At 44.7% G+C, this 16,242-nt stretch overlaps 1 protein-coding gene across 5 annotated transcripts; it reads right to left on the bottom strand.

The window, feature by feature from the left end:
- Positions 1-2,580: 2,580 nt before the first annotated feature.
- Positions 2,581-14,466, bottom strand: mogs (mannosyl-oligosaccharide glucosidase). 5 transcript variants are annotated; one of them, XM_088637789.1, is made up of 5 exons: positions 14,317-14,466; positions 11,954-12,353; positions 10,544-10,767; positions 7,420-7,613; positions 2,581-6,793 (listed from the first exon to the last, which is right to left on the bottom strand). In XM_088637789.1, the coding sequence occupies exons 2-5, from the start codon at positions 12,336-12,338 to the stop codon at positions 5,011-5,013; spliced, it is 2,586 nt and encodes an 861-aa protein (XP_088493915.1). In that variant the 5' UTR covers positions 12,339-12,353; positions 14,317-14,466; the 3' UTR covers positions 2,581-5,010. The 5 variants fall into 5 exon arrangements, with proteins under 5 accessions (XP_088493915.1, XP_088493954.1, XP_088493924.1 ...); XM_088637828.1 differs by having other exon boundaries at positions 14,322-14,415; XM_088637798.1 differs by having other exon boundaries at positions 14,269-14,403.
- Between the last annotated feature and the right edge of the window lie 1,776 nt (positions 14,467-16,242).

Below are 16,242 nucleotides of genomic sequence, written 5' to 3' on the forward strand. Positions count from 1 at the left end.
AGCCTTGGATTGCGCTCTTGTCATTCAGAACAAACCACGTTTTGCTCTCCTGATCCGGGTCTCGCAGTCGTTATTTACACAACAGCAGACAAGGTCTGACTTTTCTGATGGGACACGGAACAGGCCAATGTCAACTGCGGAGCTAATGGTATCAGATGAGAACAGAATTGAGGAGTAGCATGAAAAACTCTGAAAAGGTTCAGTTAAAAACACCAGCAGCCATATCACCCTGCAGCTCACAACAGGCAGCTCAGTGAAGCTCAGCAGGTGTGAGCCTGGCCAGTACCTGGATGGGAGACCTCCTGGGAAAAACTAAGGTTGCTGCTGGAAGAGGTACTAGAGGGGCAAGTAGGAGGTGCTCACCCCGTTGGGGTCCTAATGCCCCAGTATAGTGATGGGGACACTATACTGCAAAAGAGTGTCGTCCTGACTCTCTGTGCTCATTAAAAATCCCAGGGTGTAGTTCGGAAAGGGTAGGAAAGGGAAGGGGTGTCACCCTGGTGTTCTGGCCAAATTTCCAGCTGGTCTTTACCAATCCTGGCCTCCTAATAACCCCCATCTATGAACTGGCTTCATCACCATGTTCTCCTCCCCACTGATAGCTGCCGTGTGGTGAGTGTACTGTGAGCGCAGTATGGGCTGCTGTCACATCATCCAGGTGGGGCTGCACACTGGTGGTGGAGGAGGGGAGTCCCCATGACCTGTAAAGAGCTTTGAGTTGAGTGTCCAGAAAAGTGCTATATAAGCGTAATGAATTATTATTTTTTATGATTAAAATCACTACCTATGGAGAAAACTCTACAGTCTTCAGCAAACAATTTATTTTTTAATTAGGGATAAGAGTTAAGCACATTGAAAGGCTTATGAAGCATTTTAGTCAACTTCCTGCCCAGAGGATGAGGGGACTGGGACCCCCCTGCAGAGTGAGGGGTGACCAAGGGGCAGCAGCAGGTGGAGATGGGGTGGAGGAGGGATGCAAGAGATGTATGTGAGGGAGAGAAGCGGATCATCTACTGTATTTATATATTTTATGTGAGGAAATGAAGTCAGAGTTGATTACTGACTACTGAGGTCTACTCTGTGAAGAGCACAAAAGGGCACCTTTCCCCTCTCCAGAACTCTCACCCGGAAATATCATGTAAATTCAGCTGCCTTTCAGACAGAATTCCAAAGCATTTTCCTGTAAAGCTTTTTTTTTCAGGGCACCTTCTACCTTCTACAGGGCACACACAGGTAACTGGACAGTTCCACAAGACTGCAAGAAAACAGTATCGGGTAACTCAATCTTGAGTCAGCTCTCGACAGTCACTTCAGATATAGTGTTACTCTTACAATGGCATTTTATCTTTTTTTAAAAAAGTGCAGTCCCTCCCAAAATAAAACCTGAATGTACCACAACACCTGGGAAATCTAGTATGCATTTGTACTCACTTATGAGACACGAGCAAATCATGTTTTTGGACTACAATGAATGGTTGGGAGTTACCTGTAGGAACCATTGTACACCATTTTACCGCCTCTTGTGTGTAATTCTTCAATAAGTGTTACAACACATACAGGAAAGTATGCTCTCAAGATTGGATTTGTATTGGAAACGTAATCCGTTTCAGGCAATGCTAAGACATTTGCACACCTTTGAGGTAAAGATAGACACACTAGGGCACTAGGTAGGTATGTCCGAGTACCTGATTTTAATGGGCTGGGACACCCTATCAGAGGTGTGCTTTATTTCGGTGCAAAAACTCACTAAACATTCCTGACTTCATCCACTGCAATACTCATGGCTCATTTGGGAGTGTTTCTGTAACAGTGTATTTCCTATTGTCTTCCTATGTGCATTCCACACTATAGCAAAAGGTTAGCTCATTATGTTAATAATTGGTACATTGGTTAAGGAAAATGCCTGCTATGTATACAATGAGCTTTAAAATACAGAGGATAAGGCAAAATCAAAAACAGACTCGAGGAGGAAAACTAGTCATGTTTACCTGAGAACCACAAAATTATTTTTAAATCTAGTCAATCATTGTATTGTGTCAGGTACTGTATCTGGGCTTGTAACTGGAAGACTGTAGGTTCAGATCCAAAGGAAGACTCTGCTGTTGTACCCCAAGTAAGATGTTTCACTTAGACTGCTTCAGTACAATACCCAGCTATATAAATTGGTGGAAATGTAAGTTGCTTTGGATAATAATGTCAGACAAGTAAGAATAAACCTACCAAATGGCAGTGATGCAGCACCTGTATATTGTATTTAAGAATACATTCTTGATGAGGAAGCCAAACCAAGAAAAACGAAATTTCAAATGATTAAAGTGGCCTTACAATAATAGCATGTAGGAGCTTACAATCACGTAAGCAGCACAAGTACAAAGTTCTTAAATTTAATGGCTGCCTATAAATCCTAATGCTCTTTAGGACTCAGCAGGTTAAATTTATCTCACGGAGAAAATGACACACGGTTTTAGCAAGTGCAAGCCCACAGGGAGTAGAAAACAGATGACCTTTGCAGGCTTTGGATGGTAAATTTCAAAGTACCAGTTAAACAGTGTGCTAATGTGAAAATACAGACCACGTGTGTCCTGTACTACCTTTATTTCCACAAGGTAACAAACAATGTCTTACAGGTTTTACAAAAGCAGGAGCACCCTGCATCAGCCTTGGAGAACATTGCTCCCCTCAATAACACCCCCCGCCCCCCTTCAGCACAGAACAGCACGTCACTCCACTGACCGACAACCGCGTTAAACAAAGCAGAGCAAGCAAACACCACATGGAGACATGTCCCTCACTGCCCCCCAAACCCACCACACCTCCCTCCAGAAATGAAGATTTCCATTCAGGAGCAAATAACCTGAGCTTTTGAGAGTTCCGTTAGGCCGTTTACTCTAGTGAACAAATGCTTTATGAATGCAGACGATGTTAACCGTAATGTCATAGCTGGGGGAGCTGCGATTTCTCAAGAGTTTTACCTCAAGGGGCTTTGAACTGGAACTGTACAGTGGTAAAATATGCAGCCTGCATTATAATAAAGGGGAGAGAAGGTATCACTGTATACATCACTACATAGTGCCCACACCATGATGTCATGATATATTCTGATGGCCCTGGGAGCTTCTTTATTCAACATCTCATTCCTTGAGATCATTAACAGACAGCATATGTACTTCCAAGATCACTCTTTTCTAGAAGAAAAACAACTTTAAGCTGCCCCAGGTGAACCAGGTGACCCATCACCAAAGCTGTAGCTTGACATCTTTTCTTGACTTAATAATAAATGAAAGCGGTGCCTTCCAACCAGCAGAGAAGGCACGCCTTTCACTTCCCCTCAGCGCTGTTGCTCTGTGATGAACTGGGCTCAAAAGAAGATCTAAAAAAGAAATCAGAAAGGGAAAGGACACCAACAGAAGGCTTTTGAAACAAACTACTTTTCTACAAACACCACAAATTCCACATGGTAATGAGATGGAGCTCTGATCTCCTACAACTAGCTTCATGACCAGGGACTAGATGACAAGCCGTGAAAATGGCAGGTGCCACAGAACTCCACTGATAATTGGATTTGCAGCAGAGTCTCGTATTTTAAACAGTACAACAGTCTCACAGTGCCAGTTTTCATTTTTTTTTCAATTACTAAAAAGCACTAAAATTTATATAAATGTATACAATTTCAATTCATGTCATATTTAACATTTTAAAATATATATACACATTCTAATCACTCATTCCCATATGTCCACATTTTGGTGAACAAATTGTAATCTCTGTTCTATATTGATCTTAGTCTTGAAATGGTTGCTGCTACTGATAAACTGAAGGACCACTGACCTTTTTTTACAGTTGCATTACAGATCCAGCGTACTTAAATGATCACCCCCTAAAAAAGCAGACTTCAGATTTCCCCAACAGCTCTTGTGTGGCTGTGGGACTAACAGTATTCTTCCAGACATCTGCCTGAGTCAAAATACAGATGTGTTAGCATCTGCTCGGTTTGTAATCATCTTCTGTTGCAGCTCTCGGTCAAAAGCTGCTCACTTTGAAGAGGCAGTACTGTGTAACTAAGAACACGTTTGTTTGAATGCAATATTTCGTCCTTGTTTAACATATTGCAAAAATAAAGCCTATAATACTAGACCACAATACGTCTGAATACATTCTTGGTAAATCAGATTGGGACATCCAGACATTCACGCAAGGCCTCCCAAGAATTTCAGGACTAACTGGGTGTGAATAATATCTTGTTAATTGGTTAAATAACAAAAGCAAAGACATATTGAACTCTCTCATTGGTAATATGTCATGCCTGTCTTATGAGGGTCATTCCTATAAACTCTTTGATCTAGGATCACATTCAGAGGCCTGTAGAACCTGAATCATCCCCTTTGCTGTGGGTCAGGGGGAACTGGACAGTGAATAAGACCACTGCCTTCTTATTAAAGGCCTTTGCCCAATTACAAGGCAGAAGTCCTGTGAGAAATTATTTCAATCAGCAGGATGAGTAAAGAGGTTCACTTGCATCAGTGGCAAGTTATTAAACATAAACCAGTCATTTTATTCTTGCACTTTTGTGCAGTTAAATTACCTTAAACCATCAACCTGGGAACATAAAAGAGGAAAAACAAGTTTAAAATTATGGGTCAGCACTTTGTTCCACCAAGTAAATCAGAAATACACATACACTTAGTAACATAAGACACCAGACTGAGTTAACTCTATACGGACAAAATAATTACTTTCCTTTTTGTTCAACCCCTACAAAGGTCCTTGAGCAAAATGAACAGATCTGGACTCATATGGCTCCATAAAAACTTCTAGATTCTACAGAAAACAAGTTAAGAAAGATTCCCAGAGAAATTAAAGACAGAAAACCACTCATTTCTCGTTCGCTTCCTTTCGACAATGGCAGATCAAGTCTGGATGAAAAACTGAGACTTCAGACAAAAACAATGGCACATACTAGAGACGGTAGAGTGCTGTTCACACAGCTGTAGAGCTCACTCCCATGCTGTCTCAGTACTGCTCTGCCATCATTAACACACACAGAGCAGACCAGCCTGTGAAGGGGTGGCTTCCTTGGCCTCTGCCTGTGCTGTCATTGTACTGTTCCCAGATATAGCCAGTTTCCATGTACTGTCTGTACACGTTCTCTATAATATTAGTCCTCAGCTCTTGGTAGAGAGCGGCTGCCTTTTCTCTGTATGGTCCGTCAGTGCGGCCGTAGTAATGCAGCGCTCTGACGGCCAGGTAATTAATGTTGATCCAGATGGGGCCGCGCCAGTAGGGGGCATCGTGCTCCGTGTTGCGCTTCATGTAGAGGGGGTCGGACTTGGAGAGGGAGCGCAGGCCATAGGGCGTCCACAGCTTCTGCTCGTCCCTCATGTCCTTGAGAATGTGCTCCAGCTTGGGGGAGTCGGGCGTCAGGAGCTGCAGCAGGAAGGGGAAGAGGCTGACGTAGCCCAAGGCGTTGACGTACTGCAGCTTGGGGGCCTTGCGGATCGCGCGCACAAGCCGGGCTGGGGGAAACTGGTGACGGGGCTGCCCGGGTGGCACGTACACCTTCTCCCTCTGGAGGGACACCGCCTGAGTGTGGTTCCCATAGTCGGAGAAAGCCTTGAGCTGCTCGGACCAGTGCAGCTCACTCAGCAGCATGTTGTCACCCAGGATCAGCTGAGTCCTCTCATACTCCTGGTGGGGCTCCCCGATAAGCTTGGCAATGTCAGCCATGATCCCAGAGGCCAGGGCCATCCAGCAGTACAGGTCCACATGCCTCTCGTCCTGGGAAGGGTGAGAGGCTCTGGGATAGTCATCCAGGCCGGACGTCAGGGTCTTGGGGTTGAGGAAGAGGTTGGTGTCCTTGTCCCTGCCCCTCCAGCGGTAGGAGTTGGGGAGGGGCCCAGCCTGAGTTGTGTTGTACCACTCGAACCAGGTCTGCAGCCTGGGGAACAGCCTTCTCAGAAAGGTTTTGGTGCCCTGCAGTGCTGATTCATTCGCCTCTGCCGCGGCGGCGAACCGCTCCACGAGCTTCTGCAGTGCCAGGAAAAGCGTGGGCGGGTTGGCGTTTTCATTCCGCTGGATGATGAACTCGGCCGGCACTTTGCTGCGAGCCTCGTCATCTAAAATCTGCTCCCGGGGAATCCAGCCCTCCACGTTCATCAGGTCCAGCCAGTGGGCAATGGCTTCCCCGGTGATCTGAGAGTCCCACTTACTGATGAGGAGCTGATGGAAACCCTCATCCCAGAGGAAACCTCTGGGGAAGAAGGAGCGGGATGGGACAGCGGTAAACAAGGGGCCCTCAGGGTAAACCAGCGGGTACTCGTTGTATATGGACTGAACGGCCGACTGACCGTGGAAGTAGCCCAAACCACCCAGCATGTTGCTCAGTGCTGCTTTGGCAAACTTAATCTGAGATGGGGTGTACCCTTTCCTCTGGAGCTCGAAGGTTTCCTCAAACTTGGCGTCAAAAGCCCCCTTCCTTCTCTCCAGCTCCTCCGTCATCACCTCCCCCACCAGCTGATTGGGACGGTCCCGGAAGCTGCCCGACTCAAACAGGACCTCCATCTGGAAGGGCGTCTGGACGGTCACCTGGTGCACCACGAAATCGCTCTCCTTCCGGGTCTCCCCGCGCTGCTGCTGCTGCTGATGGGAGGGCGGAGGGGGCCTGTAGGTATCCACCGCTATGTAGTGGCGCTTCTCACCAGATGGGGGACTATATATAAACTTCCCACTCAGGCTGCTTTTCACAATGTCTGTCAGCTTCTCTAAGCCGGGGCTGACCGTCTTCAGGTAATTGTAGCTAGAAAACGAAACAGAACAAAAAAATCAGGTGTACACACAGCACATCTGACACATCTTAAGGTATGCTGAACCCAGCCACATCGGTGAAGCTGATACCCCGGCTTCTTTCAAGAAACGGCTGGATGAAATCCTCAAATCAGGAAAGGGGGCCCTTCATTACACAAACAGTGGAGGAGTGTAGAACAAGCCACCCAGCCCAACACTTGAAGCTGATACCCTGACTTCTTTCAAGAAACAGATCTGAGATCCTTGGATCCATCTGCTACTAGCAAACAAGAGGGAGCGATGGGCGAAGGGCCTCCTCTTGTTTGTAATCGTTACATTCTTAAGCGTGCAGAAATCTAGGGCCAAAATCCAAGGTCAAAACTTATCAATTAGCTGAGATTTCTATCTCTTGCAACTTATCTTAAAAGGTATGGACACCACACTCCCTGCTGTGACACTGGCATTCAGTTCTATGGTAAAATGTTTACCAGCAATCGGTTGGAATCCACTAGTGACTTACGCGAGAACAATCTTTAAGTCAGATCCAATGGACCCCCAAGTTTATTATACTTCAGCAGAACTGAATCCTTAGGTCCAGAAAACCTGAAGGCACTTAACGCGTAAAGTCTGCGGTCATACCTGGCGAACTTGGCACTGGTAGCCTCACCAGCGGCAGGCTTGCGGAAGGTGAGCTTGAAGTGTCCCAGCTCCTCAGAAAATCCTGTGACAGAACCCAGGCGGTTCTTCTCCTCAACATGGGCCTGCAGGGAACCCTGACTGTCTGCAGCCACGTAGAACAGCAGGGAGATCACAGGCGCGTGGGCAGCCGAGCTCTGAGGATGAGCCAACCAACAGGAACAGAGCTGAGTGGAGGAATCCTTTGCCGATTTCATACCAGCCCTCCTGGCCCTACCTTGCTCACACACAGCCCTCCTCACAGAACCACCACAGGCACTGGCAAATCCAGATACCGACAGGGCAGAGGCATATGAACGTGGTGCTGGAGGGCCAGCGTGTCTTCGGGTGTCGAAGGTTTCTTCAAAGCTGCAACACCTGCATAGCTAAGTTAAGCTGTTAAATTGGTCCTGTTAAGCCTGGTAGCAAGCTGGGATTGTTGAAGCCAATATCCTGTTTTTTGTAACGAAATGGCTGGATAAGATTCTTGAGCCAATCAACTACCACATGGACTAGATCAGCTGAAAGGCCTCCTTTTTGTTTGCAATCTTTCTTATGTTCTTAAGTAACTGGCAGAGACTGACTTGAAAACCCGTGGCCCTCCAGGAACAGGAATGAACATAACTGCTTTAGAGGAACTTTCAGAATGGGTGGCCAGTGATATATGGGCAAGGTGTGAAAAACATTCCTCTCGTAATGGTCTTTCCAGTACAGGAATACAAGGTCAAACAGGAGTAAAGTACACATGCTCTAAAGAAGCAATAACATTGGAAAGATACTGTGGATAAGGAGAGAACTTAGTTTTCATCTAGGACACACAAGGACTAATAACTCATAACAAAAACACAAAGCAATCAGTTCAAGATGATAAAGTCTTTCCTTGGTAGTCCAGGGGAAGAGCATGTGTTTGTTTTACTGACAACTGCTAACTTATTTTTTAAATAAATAAATGTGCTTGTGATTCATCTAATTATGTCCCATTGGACTATTTCTGCCCACTGCTTACTGTAGAAACAGGGGTGTGACAATGCGAGCTGTCACTGAACAGTGATGCTTACATCAGTGATGCACATAAATAAACAGGTGAACATCACTAAAAGCATAAGGTAGCCACTCCTGCCACAAACACAGAGTGCATGGATGATAAATAGATCTGACTCATGGGGCTTCGTTTTTCATAATCAATAATGACTTCACTAATGAGTAGAAATATTAGCAATGTATTCTTTGAAGTTAAAGCATCAAAGAATGTAAAGCAAGTGAGCTGATATCTGTAATAGGATCATACAGTAAGTAGATAATCACAAGTTTGGACAGGTGAGCTCTTTGGGTACCATAGGCCTTATTATTGACAATCAAAGCATTCTGTTAACTAGCAATTAATTAGAAACTGTGGCATTCTTTGTAGAACCTTAGAAACCAAGTAGTTTGGAAAACAAAATACTTCAAAATTTCCAAGTTGTTTTGTCCAGCATCTTTGACACCGCATAAGGTAGAAATGTTAGTAAGACACAATTTCACAAAAGTGAGGTCCTCTTGTCCATACAGAAAGCAGGGTGAGGAGATGACCGACACTGGGTTTTAAAGGGGTTTAGACTTTCAGACGTAGTCAGAATGGGAGTCAGAGGGGAGATAGATAATACCAGGTCACAGCTTGATATCTTTAAATGGAACAGAACACAGAGACAAAGAAAGTTATTTGCTTTTTTCCCCACAAAACAAATAATGATTTAAAACAAAACAATGAAGATTAACAAATGCAGAATATAATAACCTGTTCCAGCAAGGGATAGCACATTGACTTGATCAGCTAATTTTAGACAAAGCATTTACAAAGGCATGCTAGTGCACCTATCCTTTTCACAAGACACCAGACGTTTTTATTCTGAGCAGACAAGCAGGAACTGAAGCAGGAAGCAATTCTATCGGCAACAATGCAAAGAAAACGTACCGTAAGCAGCCTGGTGGAAAAATACAAAATCCACACAACTGTCTAATGAGAAAACAATTCTCTGTTTGCATCCTGGCTTCTGAGTAAACTTGCTCTGGTGCCTGCCCTGCGATGGACTGAAGTCCTGTCAAGGGTGTATCCCACCTTGTACACATGGCCAGGATTGGCTCCAGCTCTCCTATGACCGTTTATTGGATAAAGTGGTTAGAAAATGGATGGATGCATCTAGTGTTTTTAATTCCAAAGGATCGTAAAGCGCTTCAGATATAGCGGGAAAACTACAATATCCATCACTGAAATGTAGCACCCAGTTGGACGGCAGCCATACTGCACCAGCAGCCCCACTACACAACAAACCGGGTGGACAAGTGAGAAAGTGCTTCACCATCTGGATTAGGAGGAGCTTTGGGAGGGCTTGATTGTGCAGGCCCAAAGCCAAATCTAGCCAAACTACTGGTGTTAATGGCACCACACTCATGAACCGCAACAAGGGATCTTTAATGGTAAAGCAATCAGGACCATGGCTTAATGTCTCATCCTAAGCATATCCTACAAATATTTCTACAGTAGAGACACTGGTTTGAAAATTCTGCTCTACAGAGAAGACCGCCACCTACTGGTCTGGCAAAACCACATATAAAGCAGCAACCTGGTTTTCCCGAGAGGTCTCCCATTCCAGTACTGCCCAGGCCCAGCCTTGTTTAGCTGCTGAGGTCTGATGAGATCCGGCTACAAAGTAATAATTCTGCAGCCTTGAAATGCACTGAGGAAATTTTAGAATGATGTGCTCTTCTGATGAAAACCCATTGCAGTCCCCCTTATTAGCAGTAAGGCTGCAGAACATTATAGACCCTTGCACGTAAAGAAAAAGCAGGTGGTTCCCAGAAACTCCTTCAGCAGTGTTGGATTTAATGGATTTCTTCTGCCCTCACCATCACAAGCAGATGAAATGATCTCATCACAGCTCTGTGCTGCTGTTATTACACTGCTGATGTATTGAGGCAGGCGTGCATGTAGACATCACCGTATTGTCACACAAGTAACAAGCAGAAGAGGAAAAAGTAGAAAGCAAACAACAGGAGCAGACAATGAATGATGCCGGGGCGGGGGGGCAGAGAGCGAGGCGTTTGCGCTGACCTGCTGCTTGGCCGTCACCCTCCAGGTCCAGTCTCCCCCGTGCTCCCCTCCCGCCCTCTTCACGAACTCGGTGGTCAGCGTGAAGTCCGAGTCCCGGACCTCCTGGATGCCGAAGTGGACGCCGTCGTGCATCGTCCAGCCGTAGCTCTGCAGCCGGTCGCCCTGCTCGCAGGTGTGCCGCAGGCTCACGTCCGCCCCGCCGAACTGCCGCATCCACATCAGCCCTGAGCGAGAGGCCAGACCGCCGCCAAGACAGTGAAACCGCCATTCGCGAGGTCACCTGTCTGCGCCAAATTATTAGCAACCACTTTCTCTGCATTTGCAAAACATTCTGGAGTGGAAATGTGGCCACTGGTGCATCATTTTCATCTTGTGGATCTGCATCGGTGTCTATAGTAAAGCTTGGTTAAGATAAGATCACTTTATTGGCCATATACAGTACAATTTCTTGTATTGGGAATTTGTCTTTTCACATCCCCAGCTTGCTCTCTATGAGACACACAGACAGAGAGAGAAGCTTGGGGTCAGAGCGCAGGGTCAGCCATTGTACAGCGCCCCTGGAGCAGTTGGAGTTAAGGGCCTTGCTCAGAGGGCCCAACGGACTAGGATTCCTCTGCCAAACGCGGATACGAACCGGCAACCTTCCAGCCACAGGCGCAGATCCTGAGCCACAGAGCCAAACACATGCTAACAGAGTGAACGTGTTCATGTAGCAGTGCATTATGGGTTATGCCTTCTTTACTCAGTTTCCCTCAAGAAAGCTAAAGATGCCTGTTGTGTGTCGACCTGTTATGAGATGACTGGTGTGTGTGAACGGACCGTGGCAAAATAAAAGAAACATTAAAACCTTACAAAAAAATCCCTAAGTGGTTTCCTAAGGTGTCACATTCTCAGTCCTCGTGGAAAAGGATAAAAAAATCCTAGAAATCCAAAGAGTGGCTTGGTTGACTGGGAAGGGAATGGCCACAGCTGTGGTTCCATTCAACCCCGGGCCTACATCCAACAGCATCAACCCGTTTTTATCTCCGCAGCCGTTTGTTAGACCAAGAATGTTAACTCTGGTGCTCCTGGCTAAATTGCAGTTTGCGCTTGTATAATGCGAGCACTCTTTATTTTCACTTCAATTCCATTGGTGCAGCAAGTTTTCGGTGTTCACCCGATCAGCTGTGTGGTGAGGCTGTTAGGGCATGATGGCAGCCAGGATGGTGCTGCACTTCAGTGGTGCATGAAACAGGTCCTCTCCTTAATGTAGAGCTCTTTGGAATCTTTGGGGATGAAAAGTGCTATATAAGGTAATGCAAGAAAATAATGATAAAAGCGTCACAGACGTGGTTAAATGTGCACCTAACAAAAACAAGCTGTATTTAAGAACGAAGATAGACTCTACCCCAACAGCAAAAGATAAAATACCTGTCACGATCGATCTGGGACTCCTTGTCTTCATTCCGAAATACACCTGGGGCCTGTAGGAGCCCCAGAACCTGTCAGGGGCCACAGCCGCGCTGGTGCTGTTGGCATCCAGGATTCTCATCGAGGGGTGAGGAGTGATGATCCTCCTGGCCAGATAGGAGCGCATGTACAGGGCGTAGAAGAACCAGATCAAGCTGAAGATGCAGAGGCCGATGGAAATGTTGATGAAGAGCTTGGCCAGATCCATCTTTTTCTTCTTCTCCTTGCGATGCAGGATGGAGTTGGGGATGTCCTTCTTCTTCTCCTCCTTCCGGCCGGAGACGGCATCGCCCCCATCTTTGCTGCTGTTAGTCAGCACCCTCTTTCCATGCCTTTGCCTGCCCATCCTTCCCTCGACAACCTGGACGGGAGGAGACGGAAGATGACGCACTCCGACGCACTGAAGAACTCCAAGGATGCATAAAAAGCCTTGGATAGATCAGCCTTCGCTTACAATATTCACATTTTTAGTGAACCTTTACACTGATTTATTTTTTCCCATCTCCGGTACGTGCTGCCGAAATCTGCCATCAGATAAATATAATCAGTGCTGGGGAAAGTTACGTTTCAAAAGGTAACCCCCTACTACACAATTAACTAGAAAGTATAACTGCAATGAATGGCTTTTTAAAAGTAAAACTTTACACAACTAACTTGTAACCGTAATGGGCTACTTTAAAAAGTAACCCTTTACACAGATGGCTTGTAACTGTAACGATGGCTTTTAAAAGTAACTTTCTCGATTGCTGAATATAACTCTCTGCATGGCGGCAGGTGGCAAGATCACAACCTAAGTCAATTTTACTAGGATAAAATAAGAAGGATTTGTCTTCTTCGATAGAAATACCTTGTGCAATAGTGCTTCAAGATAAGACTTTATTGATCCCGAAGGGAAATTCAATACCCCCAATCCAAATTTTGAACAAAGAAAACTGCTCATATTGACTGTTTTGTTTGTGTTACATTCATAGAACCTGGGGCACATCTTTATGCAATTAAATAAGATCTTATCTCAAGTAAGACCACTGCACTGAGACCATGTACACTTTATTACTGTATTCAAAACATAAAAAATAATCCCACCAGTGTGTGTATACAAAATCCCATTGCCACAACCTAACTTTTTAAGGACACATCTGAAATTAAACATACTCCAGTTTCTTTTACAACTGTTAAGACAATGAAAAGATAACTGGCTCATAAAGTCACTCTTTAAATGAGACAAGGTGAAATCTTTTCTTTTTTATTAAAAAATGTCCAGCTTTACTATTGTGTAGTCAGAAGCACATCTGCTCTTCCCAGTTAGATGGTGGAAACATTGCAGTACAAATACAGGGAGCTGTCGTATAAGCTGTAACAAACTATTCAATTACAAATGTACTATAAACGTAGCATTATCGAGCCGAACATAATAAAAGGAGGCTTCATTCGTTCCAGCTGATCTCCTGATTAGTTAGATGACACTAGACTTTTTCCAAGTCTCAAACGGATGCTCTCTTCCAGATCAGAGGCTAACACCCTACGAGGCTGTGGCACAACTCTGAAGGGCACAACTCTGTTCTACAGTACGATCATAACTAAGGACCGACTTTAATCTTTTGTTAACAAAGCTGCTCCGTTTGCCGTCTTCCTCTGCGTTTACTATGCCACCTTCTCTGTACCAACACACAACTTGACGGCCTTTCCAAAGCGCTACAGCTCTGTCGGTCAGTTTATGTCACATTTAAGCAATGAATGTGGTCAACAAAGCAAGAGACTGCTGGAGATTCGTGTTGCTTTGGAAAAGAGAAGAACGCATGGATAACCATACAGAAGAAAGTGTTTACACGTGTGGGGATTTACTTACTAACTCAATGCTACTATAAAGAACAGCGGATATATTTCAAGCTAAAATCCTACGGCCTATGATACCCACTTTACATTGTTGTTTAATACAATTTTGTATAAAAAAAAACACAGCTGCTAAATTTGCTCGAGATCTGGAAAGGCCATGTAAAGAATCTATATGAAAACAATCACCCACTGGTGACAAGAAACGTAATTTAATCGTGTATGCATGCAGGATTCTAGTACAACTGCCTCAATAATATCTCGGCGTACTTTCTAACGGCAAAATGCCTCGACCGATTCAAATAAACAAGGAAGCTGTTCGCAGGGCGCTTTCTTTGGGAAGTGGACTACTTCTTTCAATACAGCTGCTACTGATGGACATAAAACCACAACCAAACGCGATACATTGCACGCAATTCCGCCCTTAAACGACAGCGTCTGCTCACACTTTACAAGTGATTCCTCATTAAGTCCGTTTCTGGTACGTGTACTACCTTACAGCTGTGTCACACTCCAGGTGCACATCATCAATCCAGCCACTTCCTGCTCGCCTCGATTCCTTCACACTCACAGGCAGACGTGTAGCGACTACATCCCGCGCAAGAGAAACACGTCACTTGCACAAAGTGGGTGAGCATTCCTTTATTACAAAAAAAAGTATTTCGAGGTAAAACGTAAACCATTAAACGGAGTAAAATATAATCTATTGCACAACATCCCATCCTCAATATCTCTATAAAATGGGAAACATTAGAGTAAAAATATTAAAAAAGGCATTCAAAATATGTCCAAACCATTCAAACGCCTTGCGGTCTATTTTAATTGACGTCAGACTCATAGCCACGTGATCAATGATTTCGCTATTGGTAAGGAAAACTGAAGACACAAGATACAGTTGGAAGTATCATTTTGTGTATTACCATGGTTAAAATTAAACTGAAGACTTAAAAGTTTAGTATTTCGCGTGATGAAAGACCCCCTTAAAGTGCGCACATTGTTTTTAATATGCTACATTTCAGTAGCTGCGGTTTGGTGCAGGATTATACTTTTAAAGTGATAAGCAACGATTAAAGACGATTACATGGTCAATTTGAACATACAATCTGATTTATTTTGTACAGTTATTGTCAGTAAGGCAAGGTGAGTAGAATTCAATTGCACCTTGAATGTTGAAGTTTGAAAGAACTTTGTGTTAAGGGTGTTTTTATTAATACAGGAAGAAAAACGACTATTGTCATAAAATGACGAGACCTAACTTTTTCGGATCTCTTTTCAGACGATTTCATTAAGGTTTCGTGACGTGTCAGAACAGATGGACCATGTGTGGTGGTCACATATTGTAAAAAATAATAATAATTTAAGTAAATGGCCTTCTATACTAAATAATAATGTTAGTGATTGGCTCTGTATTCTGTATTCTTTACATTTAGTCTCTTTGTCTCCACCTCGTGGTAGCTAAAACGTAGTAAACTATGGATTTCATATCGACTCTTTCGCCTCATCGTGTGATTTTTTTAATATTATTTTATTTCAGAATCATTCAGCTGTGTTCGATAAATCAAAAAAAAATTCTAGAAAAACTTACCAAGTCACATACAGTACCGCTGAAACAATTACATTGATGTCCTAGTTTCCTTTGACCAAGATGGGTCAAATTATCTCCACATTTGCAAATGTTATTATATTTTGAATTGGCTTCTGGGACAATTGGCTCTGGTGCGTGTTTGTTGGGTTTGTGTCTGTGTGTGCCCTGTGATGGACTGGTAATTGATCCAGAATATACTGCCCCCTGCACCAGTTGCTTGCTGGGATAGATCCCAGCTCTCCTGGGACTCTGAACTGGATCAAGTGGTTAGAAAATAGGTGGATGGACAATGTTTCTTCGTAAGATTCCAAAAGAGACATCACTGCATTTATATTGCTCCCTCGGTTAAAAGGGAACTGCAATGCTAGTTTTATATGTTGAGGTAAGAAAGAGCTGGCATTGATGAGTCCATTTCGGAGCAGTTTCACTGTGGTTAAGGATCCTCGCCTGTGGCTGGAAGGTTGCCAGTTCAAATCCCGCGGCCGGCAGAGGAATCCTACTTCGTTGGGCCCCTGAGCAAGGCCCTTAACCTCGCAACCTGCAACTCACAACTGGCAACCCACTGAAGCTCAGCAGGTGTGAGCCTGGTCAGTACCTGGATGGGAGACCTCCTGGGAAAAACTAAGGTTGCTGCTGGACGAGGTGTTAGTGGGGCCAGCAGGGGGCGCTCACCTTGCGGTCTATGTGAGTCCTAATGCCCCAGTATAGTGACGGGGACACTATACTGTAAACAGGCGCCGTCCTTCGGATGAGACGTAAAACCGAGGTCCTGACTCTCTGTGGTCATTAAAAATCCCAGGGCGCTTCTCAAAAAGAGTAGGGGTGTAACCCCGGT

Source organism: Lepisosteus platostomus, chromosome 1, assembly GCF_059453375.1.
Source record: "Lepisosteus platostomus isolate fLepPlt1 chromosome 1, fLepPlt1.hap1, whole genome shotgun sequence".
NCBI lineage: Eukaryota > Metazoa > Chordata > Actinopteri > Semionotiformes > Lepisosteidae > Lepisosteus > Lepisosteus platostomus.